The 21,573-nt window shown below is 49.3% G+C and overlaps 1 protein-coding gene and 1 long non-coding RNA gene across 2 annotated transcripts; both read right to left on the bottom strand.

The window, feature by feature from the left end:
- Positions 1-451: 451 nt before the first annotated feature.
- TAGLN3 (transgelin 3) lies at positions 452-15,399 on the bottom strand. The gene is made up of 5 exons (XM_082733262.1): positions 15,086-15,399; positions 14,722-14,903; positions 13,439-13,613; positions 2,363-2,465; positions 452-931 (listed from the first exon to the last, which is right to left on the bottom strand). The coding sequence occupies exons 2-5, from the start codon at positions 14,899-14,901 to the stop codon at positions 790-792; spliced, it is 600 nt and encodes a 199-aa protein (XP_082589388.1). The 5' UTR covers positions 14,902-14,903; positions 15,086-15,399; the 3' UTR covers positions 452-789.
- A 1,897-nt stretch (positions 15,400-17,296) lies between these two features.
- Positions 17,297-20,257, bottom strand: LOC309858046. Its single transcript, XR_014308022.1, has 3 exons — positions 19,999-20,257; positions 17,784-17,884; positions 17,297-17,371 (listed from the first exon to the last, which is right to left on the bottom strand). It is a non-coding gene; the product is annotated as an uncharacterized lncRNA (long non-coding RNA).
- Between the last annotated feature and the right edge of the window lie 1,316 nt (positions 20,258-21,573).

Below are 21,573 nucleotides of genomic sequence, written 5' to 3'. Positions count from 1 at the left end.
AACAATCACCCATCCATTTGATAAAACCACCCATCCAGCAAATACTTCGTGGGCATCCATATGCAAGCCCTTAAAAATTTGGGGTTTGGGTTCGCTCATTCCCATGTCCCCCCTCCCCTCGCAAACTTCCCATCCCCCCACTCCCCTACCCCAACCCCTCCCCCACCCGCTGCTCAGATTCTAGCATCTTAAGCACAAGATAGGAAATTTGGCCCAGGGGATCAAAGAGCTTGTTCTTGAACTCATGGCTGTAGACTGTCAGAGTGGGCAACACTATCCCTAAACGCCCTAGACGTCTACTGCCATTGCCAAGATAAGCAACACAACCTTCTTAGGGCTTCCTCAAAGCTCCCACCTAAGGGCTTCGACTCCATTCCATCCTGCGGGCCCCGTGAGCGAATGAAAGCCAGCCCCGCCTGCCGAGACGCTGCCCCGAAGAACGAAGTTTACGTTTGAAGCCACAAGACTAATTTTTTTATTAGGTGTATTCTAGTAAGTTGGGGAGGGGGCATTTTTTGGCAAATAAATAAATAAATAATCAGACAAAAGGCGACTTTGGGGCCAAGGAGGAGCTCAGGAAGAGGAGGCGGAGTCTTTGCATAGTTCTACATGAACGCAAGGTGGCAGCAGTGGGCAACGCGGGTTTGCAGCTGAAATGCGGCACTTGCAAAAACCAGGAACAGGAGGCTTCGAGAAAGAGAAGGTCAGAAGGTGACTAACTACTTCTTTATCACAGAGACTGTGGTGTGGAACATTCGTCCTCTCTCCTGGGAGGCTGGAGGCGGCATCTTACATGATCTGCCTGGGCATCCCGTAGCCGGTCATGCCTGCCTGGGAGGCTCCCTTGTTGCTGCCCATCTGCAGGCCAATTACGTTCTGTCCCTGGCGAAGCTGCTCCTCTGAAAATCCTCTCCGATTCTGCTGAGCTTTCCTGGGCAGAGGAAGTGAGGGGAATCAGGTCATTCTGACAGTCTTCAAACCCTTTCCAGGATATGCAGTTACAATGGCCCGGGGTTGGGGTGGCGGTGGGGGGGGGGTGTTGTTGGTCACTGGCTAGAACACAAGATCACCAAATAGAATAGTAAGCCTTGTACTGAGCTACAGTACTGACAGCAACTATGCTCCTACTCTGGGCTATGCTCCTACCCTGGGCTATGGTCCTACCCTGGGCTATGGTCCTACCCTGGGCTATGCTCCTACCCTGGCCGTGGTCCTATCATGAGCTACGTGCCTACTCCAAGTACGCTGCATGATACATGAGCTCTCTATTCCTTAGAACCCAGATGATCTTTTAGAATTTGCATGAAAGAATTAGGGATACCTCCTTGAAGACTTCACTCTCAGATAACTTTCCTGTCACCCACTCTATCACAGTTACCTCAAACCCTTGTGCAAATTACCAACAGCCCTTCTTACAAAGCAGGTCATTAATCCCAATCCACCTTTCCCTGTGTCGGTCCAAGTATTCATGCTCCCGTTTTAGAGCCACAGGATCTAGGAGTCAAGGAGGAAATGCTTCGTACTCTTCACCAGAGGTCAGCAAGCTTCAGTAAAGAGCCAGATAGTAGGTAATTTTGGTTTTGTGGGTCATACAAACCATGGTATGTCACTAACAAAGTGGGGACTAAAACCAGAGTTTCCACTGGCCAGTATCTAGGAGGTTTTTGGACCAGATTCATTTAAACTTGTACTTTTTTATAACTGTCTAGAAGAAGAAGGAGGGAGTAGGGAAATGAAGGGTCAGTTATCTTCTACAAAGTGCTCTTTTGTCCTCATCACGCACTGAGCTACTGGGTTGAGCTTATGTTCGCTTGCTTCCCCCCACCCCTGAAAATAGCAACAACAGCCGCAAAATAAATCCTTTACTGACATGACCACATAAGACGTTATCCAGACCAGGCCGCCCTTGAAAGTGAAAGTGACCATTATCAATAAGCTCACTGGGACAACAGGCACAAACCAGGACACATTCTCCCTTCATCGAGAGCAAGAATAAATGATAGATAGTAGATAAATAGATAAATGAGTTGACTTGGGGCTTCTTAGATCATAATAAAACCAAGTTCAGAGCTCTGAGAAAAGCCAGCCAGTCCTACTCGGCCTCTTGAGAAAGAGCATGGCCCAAGCCCGAGGGTCCCAGTATCTAGCAGGAAACACTCAACCAAGTCTGCCCTGGGTGGGCTGTTGGCCTCATGGCAGCATGGGTCTTTCCTCACTCTCAGGAATCAGCTGGGGGACCAGGAGTGCTTGCCCCTAAGGACTTTATGTCATAACAATCTCTGAGGCTTCAGATGCTCTCTCTGGTAGGATCTTCCTCTGCTGGGGGTCAGCGGGGTACAAAGAGGCAGGAAGTGATACTCACCTGTGAAACCAGGATGGCTCTCCCCGATAACAGCCATCATCCTTAGTGACCGCGACACTGCCGAGAGCCATCAGGGTCCTCTGCACGGCTGCCATGTCCTTCCCTGCAAGCCAACAGAGAAATGAAGGCCAAGCCTGTGTTAGGGCTGAGGAATCTGGAAGGATGGGGCTGGCCCTCTGGAAAGGAAGTTCTGAAGGAGGCTGTCGGCGATGCCATCCCAGGGAGGGGGACAGCAAACCCTTCTCCAAGCCCCGACGATAACTGTAGCAGAACTTTCCAGGAGGGATCAAAAAATCACCTTCCTACTCTCTGTGTGACTTGCCCAGTTTCTCATCCTTTCACAGTTGCCAATGAGTAAAACATTCCAAACTCCTCTCTGTTCAGACACAGGGAGGTCCCTGCCCTAGGCAGAGGCCCTCACCTCTGTGGGTTCTAGAGGCTGTGGCAAGGGGAAAGCCTGTGGCTAGGCTTGCGAGCTGGTCCAAAGAAGAGGATTTTCCTCTGGACTGAAAGGGGCTGCGGGGAGGAAACTAGAAAGTTGTTTTGGATGACTTAAATGCGCCAAACCCCACGTGGCTCCTCTCTTTCACCTTCTCTGGGTTAACCGGGTCTAAAGTCACCCACGTGCCTCCCATGGAGGACTCACTTGGCTCGGGCTGGAGACGCGCACGCGAAGGAAAGCCAAGCAACACAGAAAGCGCTCGATGTGACACAACCGAGAGGCCCTTTACTTTGTGTAGCCTGGAAGGACCTCAACGGAGAGGATACATAGCTGGCTTGTGGGGCGTGTGTGTGTGTGTGTGAGAGAGAGAGAGAGAGAGAGGTGTGTGTGTGTGTGTGTGTGTGAGAGAGAGAGAGAGAGGTGTGTGTGTGTGTGTGTGTGTGAGAGAGAGAGAGAGAGGTGTGTGTGTGTGTGTGAGAGAGAGAGAGAGAGGTGTGTGTGTGTGTGTGAGAGAGAGAGAGAGAGAGAGGTGTGTGTGTGTGTGTGTGTGAGAGAGAGAGAGAGAGAGAGAGGTGTGTGTGTGTTGTCCCCCTTCACACAGTGGGAGAAGGAATACGGTTATCTGAGGAGCCCAGCGGCCCTGAACCCACAGAGAAGGCCACTGGCCCTATAAGTCCGCCTGTTCCTCCTGTCTTTCCACCTTTCCTCCCTTCCAGCTGACTGCCAGGCCCTGGACAGGGAAAGATGCTGCCGTGCAGTCAGCGCCGACTGAGAACCAGATCTGCGGAGTGTGGAGAGCAAAGCTCAAGGCACAGGGTTAGTTAGAAAGGAGAGCAGCCTTCAGCAGGGCAGGTAGGGGGGGCGGGTCAAGCTATGAAAGCTTGTGATCTCTCTCTCTCCCTCTGTCAAATAAATAAAATCCTTTTTTATTTTATTTTATTTTTTTTTAATTTGACACACAGAGAGATCACAAGTAGGCAGAGAGGCAGACAGAGAGGGGGGAGGAAGTAGGCTCTCTGCCTAGCAGAGAGCCTGATGCGGGACTCGATTCCGGGACCCTGAGATTATGACCTGAGCTGAAGGCAGAGGCTTAACCCACTGAACCACCCAGGTACCCCAAATAAATAAAATCTTTAAAAGAAAAGAAAGAAAGAAATACTAGAAGGCCCTCCTTGGGAGCCCCTGGGGGGGGCTCAGTCTGTGAAGCCTTTGATGTTCAGTCTCGGCTCAGGTCAAGATCTCAGGCTCCACGCTTAGCAGCGAGTCTGCTTGAGATCCAGTCCCTCTGCTCTCTCCTCCATTCATGCACTCACCCCCTCTCACTCTCAAATAAATAAATCTTTAAAAAAAAAAAAAAAGGCCCACTTTGCACTGAGTGAACCATCTGTGGTCTTCCCAGCCGGGCTGCTGCAGCTCGGTCACCAGGGAATACAGAATTACAGGGGAGAGGCAGACAGAGAGCAAGACCGGAGTAAAACTCTCATGAAACCAACCATTAAGGCCCACAGAGGAGGTTCCATTCAGGATGTGCATCTATTCCACGAGGAGAGACAGCAGATCCTCCTTCCCTCACTTTTCTTCTCCACCCCATTAACCACAGGGCGATTTCCGGGATTCTGAGGCCCGGGCGGTTGGCAGACAGCTGCCGGAGGCAGAGCTGTCAGAGGAGAGTCCCCGGGTGCAAGGAGCGGCTGGAGGTGGGGGTGGGGGTGGTGAGGTCAGAGTGTGTGGCAGTAGATGGGCGGAGGAAGGCACGGGAACAGTGAGACAGGAGAGCAAGCCCGGAGGTGGTTATGAGAGTGACTTCTCTCCACAGATAAAAAAGCTTTTCTCTAGTCATCACTGTGTAATGCGATCCTTTTTTTTGACTAGAGCTGTAGTGATAATATTCTGAAGCATCACTCTGGAAAGAGATAGGGAGAGGGTCTGCTTTTTAAATAGCGAGCCAGCGAAGCGAGCCTAGAACAATGATTAAACACAAGGAGATTCAGGAAGGTTAGTTCCTGAAGCACTTAGCTCGGCTCTGTGCAAGGAGCACACAGGATGTCTGTTCCTGCTGGATGGAAAGAGCAGGTCTGCTGGGCCCTGGCGCTGGGGCACTGTGCAGCCTGACACCCAGCAAGTCAGCCGCAGATACGACCCCGCGGCCACGGGCACAGCCGCGAGCGGTGTTAGTCCACACACCCAGCCCCCTTCCCGAGTCACTAGCTGGTGTGCATACCGCATGGACCCAGGCAGGAAAGAGGGAAAAATGTTGGGGGCAATGGTAAGACATCCAGTAGCCCACCCACCCTCACCCTGGAGAGTGGCAGAAGGAGCAACGACATGAATGGGGCAGAAGAAGCTAGAGAAGGAGTTCCGCATTTGACAGGGACACGCTGGAGAAGTTTTTCTTTTTCTTTCTTTCTTTCTTTTTTTAGTTTGACAGAGATTACAAGTAGGCAGGGAGGCAGGCAGAGAAGGAGAGGGGGAAGCAGACTCCCCACTGAACAGAGAGTCCGATGCGGGGCTCAATCCCAGGACCCTGAGATCATGACCTGAGTCGAAGGCAGAGGTTTTAACCCACTGAGCCACCCAGGTGCCCTGGAGAAGTTTTTCTCAAGAAAGTTCCCAAAGAGAGAGATCTGCTATAAATTATTATACATGACATCAACCCAATGGAATGGATATTATTGCCTCCGGCGTAGGGATGGGAAACCTAATTCAGGGAGGTTAGTGAACATGCCCAGTCACTCAGCAAGTAAACCAGAGCCTGACTCTGGCTCAGGTGTCAGAATGCAAAGTCCGCAAACAGTCCACCAGGCCACCATCTCCCATGGGTCCCCATCACAGGCTGGTTGGGGTGCCACGTTCCTCGGTGATCAGAGATGATCTGAAGGGGTGGCAGTGGCTGCTTCAGTGCCAAGGCTAGAAGGAATGCACAGGGGGACAAAACTGGGTTACAGTCCTTGGTCCCTATTAGCGCAAGGGTACCGACCCTTGATAAAGTCTTTCAGTGTTTTTGTCTGGAACAATTTCTCCAGGTCTCAATTCAAATAAGGTTATAGCAAGAGGAAGAGTTGGCGGGGGTAGAGTCCCCCACCAGCGTGCCAGTCAAGTTCCTCAATGCCAAGATTCTAAGTAACACTATGAACAGAAATCTGCCTCTCTACCTTGTCTAGCTGGCTTTCCTGACGTGTCTGGTTGGCTTTCTAACAGACGTTCCTTATGAGAAGCTCCAGCATTCTCGGATTGGTGGAATGGCCTGAGGGTCTTTTTCTAGCCTCCTGTCTCTTATCAGTTCAGAATTCCAGATCCCATGCTGCTGGAGAGAAGGGGCCATTTGCAAAGACTTTCTGTAACTTGGGGTCACATACTCAATATCTAGAGGAACAACGAGGTCAAGGAACATCTGTGAATCTTGCCACCACCTGCCTAGAACATGACACTTCAGGAGTTTTTCCAAGCCTCTTGGACTACTTATGAGATGCTGTGGGGGAGATCTCCTCAAAACTATAAATTCTGACATCACTCCCCTGAGAGATGGGAAATTCGGCAGGCATGGGGTGGAAGCTCTGGAATTTCATATTTTTAATCATCTCCCTAGGCAGTGTATACCATCGGGTAAGTTTGAGAAACATGATGACTCTCAAACTAGACTGTTCTTAACAGTTCAGATTCTAGAGCGATCTCCTGGGATGATTCTGATACAGCCAGATGGATAGGCACCCCTGCCCTGGCACTTTGGTTTTCCTTTTTTTTTTTTTAAAGATATTATTTTTTATTTATTTGACAGAGAGAGAGAGAGAGAGAGAGAGAGATCACAAGTAGGCAGAGTGAGAGGGGAAGCAGGCTCCCTGCTGAGCAGAGACCCTGATGCAGGACTCGATCCCAGGATCCTGAGATCATGACCTGAGCTGAAGGCAGAGGCTTAACCCACTGAGCCACCCAGGCGCCCTAGTTTTCTGGTTTTTAAAAAACATCCTCATGTCTGGCACATGGTAAGTTACTATGTAACATTCCTTAAGCAATAACTCCTCCTTCAGAGCTATCTTCCACAAAATCAAATGGTAAAGTCAATAATTATAAGGGCTCTGATCGAAGTCGGGAGCCAGCTCAGAATCCTGGCACCACGCAATCTCTTTGCTCCCTGAGAGCTACCAAAGATATTTGGCAAGACAACTTGAAAACCACTGCTGAAGGCTTTTCTTCCAAGAAAAAAAAGAACGGTCTTAAAAGTGCTGGGGATTTTCTAGATGCTGAGTCCTTGGTGGTGACCTAAAAATGAGACCACTGGTCATTAAAAGGGGAAGTGACACAGGGAGTAGGAGGCACCAGGTCCACGAACATCTCAGCGTTTTTTTTTTTGTTTGTTTGTTTGTTTGTTTTTGTTGTTTAAAGATTTTTATCTATTTATTTGATAGACAGAGAGAGATCACAAGTAGGCAGAAGGCAGGCAGAGAGAGAGGGGGAAGCAGGCTCCCTGCTGAGCAGAGAGCCTGATGTGGGGCTCGATCCCAGAACCCTGAGATCATGACCTGAGCTGAAGGTAGAGGCTTAAACCACTGAGCCACCTAGGCGCCCCACATCTCAGCGTTTTGATCTGGCAACGAGGACTCTTCTTGTGGGAGGGGTTGATATGAGAGCTGGAATTGTGGAAAATGAGACAGTGGTGCAGCACAATAGCCTCCCTCATCTCAGCTGGCCAGCCTCTCCTCAGAGAGTCTCCACATCTGGGTGTGCCCTTCCTCCTGCCTTATCACAAAGTGTGTTTTCCCAGGTGTGGTCGTGCCCTCCTGACTATGAAATGATAACCTCTGAGGGCCAGGGCCAAGGGTGCTGTATTGTCAGGTGCCTGCCCACCCCCAACTGGGATTTTTTTTTTTTTTTAACCCAGTGTGGGGCTTGAACTCAAGACCCTGAGATAAAGACCTAAGCTGAGATCAAGACCTGAGCTGAGATCAGGAGTTGGATGCTGGGGCACCTGGGTAGCTCAGTTGTTAAACCCTCTGCCTTCGGCTCAGGTCATGATCTCAGGGTCCTAGGATCAAGTCCCGCATCGGGCTCAAGCCTGCTTCCCCCTCTCTCTCTCTGCCTGCCTCTCTGCCGATTTGTGATCTTTATCTGTCAAATAAATAAATAAAATCTTAAAAAAAAAAAAAAAAAGAGTTGGATGCTTAACTGAACCACCCAGGCGTCCCATCACCAGTGAAACTTAAACAAGGATTTTCTCTCTCTTGAATTTTATTACTTTCATGATATCTTATGTATGTCTTTGGGAAGAAAAATAATTGGAAGGGTGAAAGAGAAATAAAAATGACCAGAGAAAGGTCATTTGGGTGGATGAAATCAGACTGGACATTCTCCTTTCAATACTGAAAGGTTTTTTTACAGTTTATAGTCCAAACTCTTTGCTTCAGAGCTACTTCCAATTTTTTTTCTTTTCTTTTCTTTTTTTATTTTTAATTTTGTTATTCCTGGAATCTTTGTTATTCCTGAAATACTGACCTTTTTCATCTTTCTGGAACCATTTCTTATTTCCCTGAGTAATAACTTAGGCATGACCCCAGTTCTCTACTCAAGGTAGAGGTCAAAGGAGAAATGTCAGAGAACAGAATGGGCCTGCTCTGTGGGTTTTATACATTTTTGTTGCTTGCCTTCCTGGGGACACCCTGTCAGGCGGTGGTTCTCAAAGTGGGGTTCCCAGGCCAGCAGAAATAGCATCACCTATGAATTGGTATGAAATCCAAATTCCTGGGTCTTACCCCAGATTTAATGCCTCAGAAATTCTGGGGCTGTGTTTTCCTAAGCCTGCCAGGTGATTCTGATGGGCACCGGAGGCTGGGAACCACTGCTGAAGGAAAACCCTGCCAAACAGGATCACGAGCAGCGCTTGTGGGAGCGGCACTGGCGGCTGTTCCGACGGAAAAGGAAGCTGCTCGCAACAGGCATGTGGGATGACTTGGGTCACTACAGGTACCTCATAAGATCCCAAAATGTCTCTCAAGTTCGGTGAAATCTCATAGCTCTTGCTGTGAAGGAATGACACACACAGCAGCACCTCCCTGGGGAGTATATGTGGACATTCCAGGCAGTCCTACCCCCAATATACACCACACTCCTCCCTAACTCCTTGTCAGCATGGAAGGGGAACAGGGAGCCAGGGCATAACCACACGTCCAGGACCCTTGTCAGTAGAACGGCTGAGAAAAGTCATCAGACTGCATTGATCTTTGAGTCTTGCCTGCTCGGGCATTCTAGAATCCTCCCTGCCTAAGGCTTGCTCACCCTGTGGTGATTCCAAGAAACCAAAAGGTTAGTTGCTGGTGGGCTTGTAATAGGGGAAGGAAGCCAACATGTATTGGGTGTCTATTAGCCAGGCATTGTGCTAGGCATTTTACACATTTAGTCCTTACAAGAAGACACTAGACCTACTTACAGAGAAGGAAACTTAAACGAAGCGAAGCACTTAAACAAGTTGACAAAGCTGGGATGTAGAAGTAGTTTCAACCCATCTGCCTGACTCCAAACCCATGCTCTTTCCACAAAGATCTCTGGGGTCTTGGGGCACCTGGGTGGCTCAGTGGGTTAAAGCCTCTGCCTTCGGCTCAGGTCATGATCCCAGGGTCCTGGGATTGAGCCCCGCATTGGGCTCTCTGCTTAGCAAGGAGCCTGCTTTCCTCTCTCTCTCTGCCTGCCTCTCTGCCTACTTGTGATCTCTGTCTGTCAAATAAATAAATAAAATCTTCAAAAAAAAAAAAAAAAAGATCTCTGGGGTCTGGAATTGGCAAAGCCACATACTGCATGGAAAGACATCAGGAGAGTAATGACCATGAGATGGAAAAAAGACAAAAAGGAGACGTGCAAAGCCAGCTCCTCCGTGATGGAGAATGGCCGATGCAGTGAAGACACCACCAATGACAGAGAGAAAATGTCATCCAGGCAACCCCACCAGCTTCTGCCTGAAACCATTCCCGAACCATCTGTTCCAAGACAGAACATGCGCCTTTCTAGCCTTGCTCCTCCCGCCCTCATTGTCCATTTCTCCTACAAAAGAACAGGCCAATGACAACAGTATTTTCTTTCTTTTTTTTTAAAGTTTTGTTTTGTTTTGTTTTTTTTAATTTGACAGAGAGATCACCAGTAGGCAGAGAGGCAGGCAGAGAGAGGGAAGCAGCCTCCCCGCTGAGCAGAGAGCCTGATGCGGGGCTCGATCCCATGACCCTGGGATCATGACCTGAGCCGAAGGCAGAGGGTTTAACCCACTGAGCCACCCAGGCACCCTGACAACAGTCGTTTTCACACTGCCACCATACATTATGTTCAACGATCACCAGCCACTACACTAAGTACTTTGTAATACATCACCCCATTCCATACTCATGTCAACCCTGTGAAATAGACACTATTACCCCATTTTACAGCTGAGAAAGTCGAAGCTTGGAAAAGTTCACTGAGAGGTGGTGGAGTTGAGATGTGAATGAGGCAGTCTAATTTCTGACTCAGAAATCTGTATTCTACCACCTTCCAGGGTAAGTTTCCTTTGAGTCTTTCTGACCAGCACGTTCCCTAGCTCTCACATGTTCTCTCTCATTCTCTCTCTGTCTCTGTCTCTCTCACACACCTCCTTTTCCTGCTCCTCCCTTTTCTCCTTCTCACTTTCCCTCCACAGGAAAGACACTGACGTTGCTCTCCTGAGTCATGGGCAGCTGAGACACCCCTTCCGGGTGCCCGTGGCAAATCCGGAACCTGCCAGGCATTGACCTTCCATCATCCAAGAGAACGACTTCTCCCGTCCTCTAAGCGGCCCTCAGCCCTCGCTTCTTCCCCAGCCCTGAAAGGGATGGCTCACCCCCAGCTTCCTCCCAGGGGAACCTTAGTAGCTTTGTCTCTAATATCCCTGTGCTTGGGTTGTTTTCTGGGCCATTCAGCCTTGGGGTCCTTTTCAAAGCCCTGAACCTTTTATTCTGGTAGCTCCCAAGTCCATTTCAAACATTCGACTGTGCCTCTAAAAGGGGTTCCAGGACAATGGGTCCATCCGGGGCCCCTGCCTCTCTAAAAAACAGAACCCCAAATGAGAAGGCACTTGGCAAGCCTGGGCTCCTGCAGCTTTATTCATCTACAACATCAGAGCCCCATGGAGTCACTGGGTGGCCAAGTGCAACAGACGGGGAGCAGGAGGCAGAGGAGGAAAAGAAGTCCCCAGGCGAAGAGCGCTGGACTGGCGGCAGCCACAGCCACCACAGCCACAGGGCATGGAATCAGGGGTGAATAGCAATAAACTGAAAACCACCAGCAGAATGCTGGGAAAATGTGGCAGGGAGCTAAGCAAACGGCTAATTCAATAGCTGTATATATAAACACGCACACCCTCGTAGGCACGCAGACGTATGCCAGCCCTCCGGTTGCTCCTGCCCAAACATGAGCCACAGCGGGCTCAGGCAGAAAGGACCCAGTCTCATCCCTCGGTCCACTCTGCTGACCGACGGGTCTCACCCTGGCTTTTCTCGATGCAGCTCTGCCCCTCCCTTCTCTGCCCAGAGCCACCTGCCTTGCCACCCCTCGCCCAATGGTACAGTAACCAGCCCTGGCCTGAGCCTCTGTCAGTGATCCTGAACAGCCCCTATAATGCTTAGGACTCTTCCTGAACCTCAGTCCTCAGTGCCCCATGGAGGGGGCTGCCAGAGGCCATTTGGACACCCCTAAGCATCCACTTTCCTTTGTCAGCCATGCCTACCTACATACCAGCTACATACCAGATCAGCTACAACACCTCAGAGGGAGTCCCCTTCTTTGCCTCTTGAGGTCCATACATTTTCCCCCAAGGGATGAGACCCCTGAGTGTCTGCCTCATCTCCTGTTTTCTAGCAGCATTAACCTGGCCTGGAGGCCGCCTGTCCACTACCCTACCTTTGGCTGCCACAGTCAGTCTCCCTCTTGCTTCTCGGCCTCCCTTTCCCTTCAGAAGTATGAACATACAGGGCTGGGGCCGGCAGTGTAGACCGCCCCCTGCTTTGTACTCAGGGATCCAGTGCTCCCTCGAACCTTCTCTTCACTGCCAGCCCCTCCTGGAGGTAAAGTTTCCCTGCGTGGTCTTGGATAAACGTGCAAAGGCAAGCAAGACAGCCTCAGTCACGTAAAGACAGTGACGCACACTTGGGGTCCCCGTCTCCCACAGACCTCCCACTTTCTTCCTCTTCCTACACACTTTCTGTACCTGGGGGGCTCACTCTTCTATTCACAAGAACTGCCTAGTGCGGGGGCTCCATCCTTCTGTCCCACAGACCCCTGACTCCACCTGCTCATGTCCGTCTTCCTCAATCACTGCTGGGACTCAACAACCTGCTCCTGGTGCAGGTGAAGGAGACAGAAATGGTCAGAGCATGGCATGGCTTGCGGGTTGAGGCCCTATCCTCCCAGCACCAGAGAGACCAGCTTTGAGTCCCTGCTCTGCTGCTAGTTCCTGGCCATATGGTGGAACAAGTAATTACAGGCAAGCTTCAGCATCGTCTTCTAGGAAATGGGAAAATTAACAACACCCCATAGAATTGTAGGAGGACTGATTGGCAATACACAGTAAAGGCCTTGCCCCTGCTTCCTGCATGGGAATCTGTCCACAGGCACCACTATCTTTATTGCTGGGAAAATCATCCTCATTTTGATCTAAAGAGCAGAAACCAAGCCTCACCTGTGACATCCATGAGGACGTGGAGGTGAGCATTCCCAAAGTCCCACTCCAGTCCCAAAGGACCGGATATCTGAGTTCCTCCATAATGGCAAACACAGGTAACCTGATGGGGGTCTTGGGATTCTAATAACTGGATTGTGAAAGACACAGGAAATACCACTGCACTGGGTGTCCTATGGGTAGAACCACTGATAACACCTAGGGCCAGCGAGCACAAGGCTCTGTATCTCCAGAGCCTGGCTGGCTTCGCATGGGACAGTTGCACGGAGGGGCACACACATTTGGGCTCAAGGGGGACACGAGGCCCTATAACCATGGGTCTCAAATTCTCAGACACTGTCTCCAGTCACAACATTTTCCCTGATAACAGTGGTTGGTTAAATATGTCCAGAAATGGGATTTGATTTTTATTCCTCATAAGACTCCTTCAGTCAAGTCACAAATGTGAAAGAATCATGTGTCACACTTCCTGAGCGGAATATATATCTGGAAGGTGAGTTCCCAAGCCCTCTGACAACAGTTTAGTAAAAGGTCGGGGTGCTCTTGCTTTCTCAGATTGAATGACACAACTGCGCCTGGCGGCTTTGTCTGGAAGCCTGCCGCTGGTGAGTCAGAAGCATGCTTACCACCCCCCTTCTCTTCCAGGAGCTACCATTTGTTCTGCAAGAGTACGTTGTGGGAGGGGTCACAGGAACAAACGGCATCCAGGTCACCATTTTAGCCCTAGTTTGCTGAGGTCCCTGCCATGTCCTCGGGGTGTGTGTTCCCTCAGAGGAGGGGACTCTTTTCAATAGATCATCACAAAGGGGTAGGCTAACAGTGCCCCTGGGTCCCCAAAGCGAATAACCCCACCCCCCCATGCTCCCCGCCACAGGCCTAGGGAAGAACACTGGGAGCAGGTTTCACAAAGAGAAGGACAAAGTAGAGGGGGAGGGGGGGCAATCCCAAAGGCCCAAGGGCTGTTTACCTTCCCACAGATCCACCGTCTGAAAAATGTCCGTGGTCCTGACACCGTAGATCTCTGCAGCTTTTAGGAACTGGGAGATTTGCTCCATCTGCTTAAAAGCCATCTTTGACTCAGAGATCTTGGGAATGGGCTCCTGTCCTGGTGGGTATAGACTGTTTATCAGCTTGCACAGGACCTGAAAGGAGAAAGGGGAGACAAAATCAGGGTTTCCTTTTGTACATATCCCATCACCAACGCAAGTGAATCCAGGCCCTACAGGGCGCAGCTTAGAGGTGTGGGCTAGAGCAAGTCTTGCACCCTAGGAAGGTTCCCACGCCAAATCCCAAAGACCCAGGCGGCCTCACTCCCTGAGCTGCTCCAGACTCTAGCAGGTCCTGCAGCCTAGGAATCCCCTTCCCTCCTCGCTCCTCCCCTCCTTCCTCTGGGGGAGGGAAAGAATGTTTACAAATAGGGAAAAATGTGTGGTGATGAGACCGTGATTGCAGACTTTCAAGGGAGGGAGGGGAGGTCAAATAATAGAATCTAATACTATGTCTTATATCAAAAGGCAGATCAGAATCGGCTTCAATAATTCATCCCGAATGTGCCAACAATGTATAAAATAACCGAACCGGGTACCATCCTCCTAGTTACCCCTAACCCAAGTCCCCGGCAGAAGCGGGGAGCAGCTGTTACGTAACAGTAAATCACAGCCTGCAGGGAAAAGCGGGGCTTGTGGGAATCAGCACTCCCCAGCCCCCAAACACACCAGAGCCTCTGATCAGAAAAGCAGTTTTCAAATAAGGATTCCCTTCAGTCTCTCATAACCCATGCATTCAACAGACATTCGGGAACCCCAGGCAGCAGGGCTCCCAGGCAGAAGGAAGGATGGGAAGGTGTTTAGTCTCCCTGACCCCTTCCTTTGTTGTACTTTGTAACTAACCCATTTCCTGGGCGGGGAGGGGAAATAACCCTCCAAGAGCTGAGGGACCGAAAAGCTGGAGACAGGGAAGGGAAATCCTTATCTCTAGTCCCACTGGAAAAAGCAAAAAGGCTTCTAATTTGGCAACAACTCCAAAGGAAGCTGCCCTGTATCCGGTGGGCGCAGAATCCTCTAAGCCAGCTAGGGGAACTGTGCGGGAGCCCGGCTCCTCAACCCTGAGGAATAAAGGCATGCCCGTACCCACCCCGGGAGACCAGAGATTGGCAGCCGCAGCCCCTCCCGCAGCCTCGCCTTGGAAGAGAAAGCCCTGGAGGGCTATCCCAGCCCACTGCCCCGGCAAGCCAGACCGCTGCGGCCTTACCGTCCCGTCCATTAACCATTGCTGAAAATGGGCCCGGCCGGGGGGCGGGTGCTCTATGTCCTCGGCGCACTGCAGGATGATCCAGTCCACCAGCTTGTTCTCCAGGTCCGCGTCGTACTTCTGCTCGATCTTCTCCTGCACCTCTCGGCTTAAGCCGTAGCTCGGGCCCCGGTTAGCCATCTCTGGAAGACAAGAGAGGACACGCGCGGCATCCACACAATAGCAGCGGCGGCCCCGGGCTCCCTGCGAGCGGGGCTGGGGCGTGCGAGGCTGGGCGGTCTGGCCCAGCGGCAGCGGGAGCGGGCAGAAAAGCCGGGCGGGGTTTAAATCGAGGAGCCAATGAAGCCGCTGGGGTTTCACCTACCGACGCGAAAGAACAGCGCAGCCACGCGCCGGTGACTCTAGAATAAAGCCCCTGCTGGTCCAGGGGCGCCGGAACGCCCCTGTCGGTCCCGCCTATCGATGGGACGAGATGAGATGAGATGAGATGATGCGCTCGGACTCACAGTCGAGGCCGAGCCCCCCCCCGCCCCGCCGGCAGCCGCGGGGTGAGGGTGAGGGGGGGCGCTGGGTGGTGGTCGTGACTCCCCCTCTCCAGAAGCGCTTTGCAGAGGCAGAGACCCTGGGATGGGAGAGAGCAGGTCATTAACAGGCAGGAAGGCAGCCCGCCTGGACGTTCAGCGTCTGCTGCCGTGTGGCGCCTGGAAGAAGGGGGCACTGATTCGATTTTCTCCTGGCTGAGGAGGGTCAGGCCCGGGCTGTTGCTAAGAGCTGTGCAAAAAGCCCCGGCCCTCTCCTGTGTCACTCAAGCCCGCCCGCCTCCCTCCCGCTGAGAGACGCACAATTCTTTCCCCTCCTCTGGGGGAGATGGGGCCGATTGTCTACACCCGACCAGCACACAGCTGCGGGGGGCCTGGGGCCTGGGGGAGGGTCCATTCTGTCAGCTGTCCATCTGTCGGGATTGCCAAACCACTTTCCCTGTGCCCTGAGGTAACAGTTGTCGGGCTGGACGGGAGGGAGGGGCGGAGAGCCGCAACCATTCACTTGTGAAGCTGCCAGCCAGATTCCATCCAGAAACTTCCATCCTTGTGCGAAACTGTGGTGTCTCAGTTTGACTTATCCAAAGAATGCACCTTTTTAATGCTGTTTTTAATCGAAAGATACTAGGAGCATGTTTCATCAATTAAACAGAGCTCAATGTCAATGTGCTAAGAGACTCGTGGAGTGAAAGGTGTTGATAAAGTGTGAGCATTTCATCTGTCTATTGTAGTTAAGGACCTGGCAGGCCCCAATGGCATGCTACGCACCACCACCCCCCTCCTCCCCCCGCCGGGACTGAGTATTGGGTCAAACAAGACCTCGGGACAAATCAACGTAGACCCAGGTTGGCCTGAAAAAAAATTTTTTTTTAAGATTTTATTTATTTATTTGGCAAACAGAGGTCACAAGTAGGCAGAGAGGCAGGCAGAGAGAGGGAGCAGAGAACCCAATGCGGGGCTCAATCCCAGGGCCCTGAGATTATGACCTGAGCCAAAGGCAGAGGCTTAACCCACTGAGCCACCCAGGCGCCCCTGAAACTTTTATAACTGACAAAGAGCTGGGCAATCAGATTTCCTAGACGGTAAAGCACTTAAGCGGGTAAGGTCTCATTGGCGTTGTGTAGGTGTCTGGGTACTTTTCATGAGAAAATCACCCCAAAATATGTTCTTTTGGTTCGTTCAGCAAATATTTTTTGAGTGCTTAATTGTGCCAAGTACTGCACTGGAGAGGAATCAAATAGAGCTCTTCCCCCTGGAACGGTTTGCTCAGTTGACTCAGGCGTATTAGAGAAAGCAATTCTGGTACATGCAAAGATAATCTCGGTCCCAGTGCAAAACTGGTTGGAAGCTCGGCAGGGAATGACTCCTTAAATAATACAGGTATTGAGAGAACTCTCCTGCCGGCTGGGGCCTGGACTAGTGGAAATGCAATCACTTGGTAGACATGTGGGCAGTCTGCCTGGGAGAAGACTTCGTGGTCAGTAGCTGAAGGCGTAGAGAGAGAACTCGGAGACACACAGGGTTGTAAGAGAACCTGCTTTTAGAAGAGCACTGGGTTTAGCAAAAGGCAGGGAAAGGACGGACTAATGCAGATCTTGGTGCTGCATGGAATCTTCAGTTGAAGAAGCTCTGAAGACAACAAAAGTGTCTCTGTAGACTTGGGGGTTGGGGAAGAGTTTAGAGCAGGGAAATTTTCAGCGGAATTTTGGGAGTCACTGAGTTGTGTATTGGGTGGAAGCAGTGAGGTCAGTTCCAACTTGCCACTAAAGGAACAGAGGCCCAAACAGAAGGCATGTCACTTTCTCTGTGGCTGGAATTGCTTGAAGGAAGAGGTTGGTTTGTTGTATAAAACTAGAAATAATTCTGAAAGATGTACATGTACAGTTACCTTCTTTCCTCTTCTTCCTTCTTCCCTTTCTTCCTCTCTTCCCTTCTTTTTTCTTTCCTCCCTTCCTTCCTTCCTCGCTCCTTCCCTCCCTCCTTTCCTTCTCCTTCTTCTCTTTTTATCTCTTCTCTTCTCGTTCCTTCCAGGTAATTTTATACCCAAAGATTTCCTTCCATCGTGACAAAACAGATGGGGGTGCTTTAAGCAAATGATTGAGCTCATAGTTCTGGAGAGGATACAGTGGCAAAGAATGGGGTTAGGTTAGAAGTGTCCCGCAATCTACCAAAAGTCTTTAGAAAAAAAAAAAAAAAAAACGTTTGATCCCTGAGGGAAATAGGCTCAGCTCTACATTTACTGAGGTCTACTAGCGTTAGAACTAATTTTCTCGACAGCTTTTTAAAAGGGCCTACGTATCTGAGTACAAAAATGCATGGGACATGGCAACTAGGTCTAGTAGCAAAGTTAAACTTGCAAACAATAAATGCCAGCAAGGTGTCATGCTAAAAATATGCACAAGGTACTGAAGTACAGTGATAGCTAGAAGGGGGTAGGGATTGGGGAGCAGGTTTCTAAATGAGATGACTTTAAGCCTCAAAAGATGAGTGGGTGTTTATCAGGTGAAAGGGGTAAGGTGTTACCAGGTGGATGGGGTGAAGCGGGAGGGGTTGGGAACGTCAGGAACATGGCAGGCAAAGGCAGTTTCGTTAGGCAGGTGAAAATGTTCCAGTATCAACAGAGCCTAGGATCAAAGAGAAGAGACATACAGGTAGAAAACTAAGGCGTGGCTGGCATGGAGGCTCTAGACCATAAAGGAGTCTGCTTGCAAGGGCCCATGGTTAAATTTTCAGGAGCTGGGAAACCCAGTTGTCACTTAGCCATTATAAGCAATTAAATTATTTAAACTTAATTACAAATGTTAAATACTCAAAATAGATTACTTCCTAATTTATTTTGCTATGTTTTACTATTACAAGTACTTTTGAGAATATTATTATGTTTGCTGTCTCTTTACAGAGTATTTACTGTATAATGGTGTGTTCCTAGCCATTTCTGCCCAACTTGGTTGAGTTCAGTGACATCACCGTGATAGCTTCAAACCAGTCATTAAAGAAATATTTATGCCATGGATGTTGGCAAATTTATAAATCAGGGTGCTTTTATTTATTTTTTCTGGAACGCTGGCTGTTCAATATTTACTGGCTTTGCCTGCCACTGGACTTATGCAAAAGAATCCTGCGTTGTTTTATTAGGGAAAGAGAATCATCCTGTTGATGTGTGTGAAGGAAAAGGAGATGACTGGAGTGCCTCCAAATTTGACTGGTATAACGTGTTAATGGTGCCATTTATTGTAAGGGGACTCATTTGGGAGGTACATATAGGGGAAAGGTAACAGAGTTTGTACTTCCTACATCTGGGAGGCCCATGATCCATCCCAGTTCATTAGATAGCTGGTTTAATGGGTCTGGAGCTCAAGAGGAAAGTCTGGAATGGAGGAATGGACTTGAATCACCTGCATGCAAGGAGCTGTTAAAATAGGAATGTGTCGGGGCACCTAGGTGGCTCAGTTGGTTAAGCCCCTGATTTCGGCTCAGGTCATGATCTCAGTCAGGGTTGCGAGATCAGGCTCTGCACTCAGCAGGGTGTCTGCTTGAGATCCTCTCTCTCCCTCTGCCCCTCAAAAAACTAGGAGCATCAGTGTGGTTGTTTAGGGTAAGTACCCAGAGAAGAAGGCCAAGGTCAGAATTCCCCAGAATGTTAATGTTAATGCAGTGGGTAAGGAGGAGAAGTGAGCAAAGAGCTATCAGGGCATGGTCAGAGATGCCTGGGGGGCGAGCGTGTTAAAACAAAGCTCTTGACCTCAGGGAGATTGGTACATACATGGGAATAGTAAAGCACTTAGGTTCTTTTTTTTTTTTTCTCTTTTTAAAAGATTTTATTAATTTTTTGAGAGAGAGAACAGCATGAGAGAGAGAGCATGAGCTGGGGAGGGGATGAGGGAGAAGCAGACTCCCCTCTGTGCAGGGAGCCCGATGCGGGACTTGATCCCAGGACCCTGGGATCATGACCCAAGCGGAAGGTACACACTTAACCAACTGAGCCACCCAGGTGCCCTGTAAAGCACTTAAGTTCTATCAAAAAGAGAATAGAATGCTGTTCTTGAGAGCGCAGAGGACCCGATGACAAACCTGTTAGAGGGTTGGGAACAAGTTGGGAAAGGCTTTCACTGGGCAACTGACACTTGACCTTTTTATTTCTTTTTGTAGTAGAAGAGAGTTTTTCTGTCAGCAAAACCCTGAAAGCCCAAGAAAAGGGAGAGTCCAAATGTTTGGAAGGATAATTTCCTCAAAGGACACAATTGGTTAAAAAGAAAAATTGCTTGCATTTTACTAGGTATATTCTCTAAAATGTACAAAACCATCCATTTTTTTTTTAAATCAAAAGAACCATGCACACCATGTGATTACGTCTCTAAATTAAAAATGACTAGATGTGTATTTAAAGGGGATCTTTAAAAGGTGTATCTAAATTCCATCCATCTACTTCTTTTCTTCAGAAAATAAGAATTTCTTAATTGTTTGGATTTTATTTTATCAGTTTCAAATTTAATGAAAATTAGGTGTTTTCCCTTTAGGCAGGGACCCATTCTGTGGCTGGTGTATTCCCCTTGCGAGCTCCTTGCTTTGTAAAGCTCAGCCTTGCCCCAGGCTCTTTCCCTCCTCTTCTCCACACAGAACTTTCTATTGGCTGCTCAGAGAACAGCATACTGTTTAGATTTGTGTCTGGAGATGCCTCTAAGCTCAGCAGATGCAGCAAAAGCAAATTTATTCTGTGGCCTCACTTAGGTTTCCTTACCATTGGTGTCTGCTTTCTCTCTCTCCATTGCACATGCTGAGGTTGTTCAGAAGGCTCATGTCGCTGTTAAAATAATGCAGGGGTTCCAGAGGATAAGGCACTCAGGGGCTGCTGCTTGCTTGTTCAAGCGTTTTCCGTGTCACTGGATACATGGCATGAAGTGGTTTTAGAAGAAAAAAAAAGAAAGAAAGAAAAGAAAAAAGAGGGCTTTAGGGGAAAACACTGGGGAAAAACTCCCACTAAAGTAATTAACAATGCACTAGAAACATCTCATTGATACAAATACAAAATCATTTGGAATTTGGAATTTGTGATGTTACCCTCTGCAAAGCTGTATGAGATTTCAAAATGGCTTTTCCAGGGACATCTGGGTGGCTCAGATAGCTGGGTGTCTGCCTTCAGCTTGGGTCATGATCTCCAGGTCCTGGGATCGAGTCCTGCATTGGGCTTGTAGCTCCATGAGAAGTCTGCTTCTCCCTCTCCCTCTGCTTGTGCTCTTCTTCTCCAATGAATAAAATATTTTTTTAAATAAATATAAATAAAACAGCTTTTCCTATTTTCAGATAGTGAAGGTTTCTCTTCCTCCCCTTTGCTAACCTTTGAATGTTTGAAATGATACCACACAACTAACCTTCTTCCAGCTTAGCATCTTGAAGAGAAGGTGCTTTGAAAGCCCTGCTGGCTTCCTTGCTGCTTTTTCTTCCTAAACCCCACAAATTATGTCCACCAGTTTCTCACCAGACTGTGCTCAGTGCATTATAAGTGAAAAGATAGTGACTCCTGTGTGTGTGTCATTGTTCTAAAGGTACTGTACTTACTGAATCCTTATGCTTTATTACCTAGCTTTATGTCATTTTACAGCTGACAAAACTTCAAAGAGGTTAAGTAAATTGCTCAATTACAGGGTTTGTAAATGGTGAGCTAGGAGTTTAAACCCACACCACATAGTCTGTCCCTAACCTGAATGCACATTGCCTCTACAGGTATGCTACAAATCTCTAATCGCACTTATTACATTTTATTAGTTTAGCTCCAGAAAAGTCCCAGGGGCAGGGCCACTTTCTCTTCGTCTTTTTAATCCTTGTGACTAGCAGTGTCTGGGCGGAGCAGGCCCTGGAATATCCACCCTACTATCCGCTATCAACCCCCGCTGTCACTAGGCACCAGGACACATGCACGACTTGTGTATTTGAGTGCTCCTCTTCAGTATAAGAGAACTCATAGATTGCAGTCCTGTAAGGCATTAACCTTTTTAGTATCTGAGTCAGGGACCACCTGTAGGTTCGATAACTTGTTAGGACTCACAGAACTCAGCACCTACTTCTCCTCAGAGCTAGGACTTCTTAGTGAAAGGGTACACAGTAAAATATGCAAAGGAAAAAGACGCAGGAGGCGATGTCTGGAGAAATGAGGCAGAAGCTTCAAGAATTCTCTCCCAGTGATCATGCCACATGAGCTGCAATTCCCCCAGTAAGGTTGTGACGATACATGTGAAATGTGGTCCACCAGGCCAGTGCCCGAGTAGTGGGAGCTGGTCACTTAGGCAGCCTCTGCCTGCCACTTACAACTGCAGAC

The sequence above is a fragment of the Mustela nivalis genome (assembly GCF_964662115.1).
Source record: "Mustela nivalis genome assembly, chromosome: 1".
NCBI classification, from domain to species: Eukaryota; Metazoa; Chordata; class Mammalia; order Carnivora; family Mustelidae; genus Mustela; species Mustela nivalis.
The sequence above is the reverse complement of the archived record's forward strand: the minus strand, read 5'-3'. Positions and strand labels throughout refer to the sequence as shown.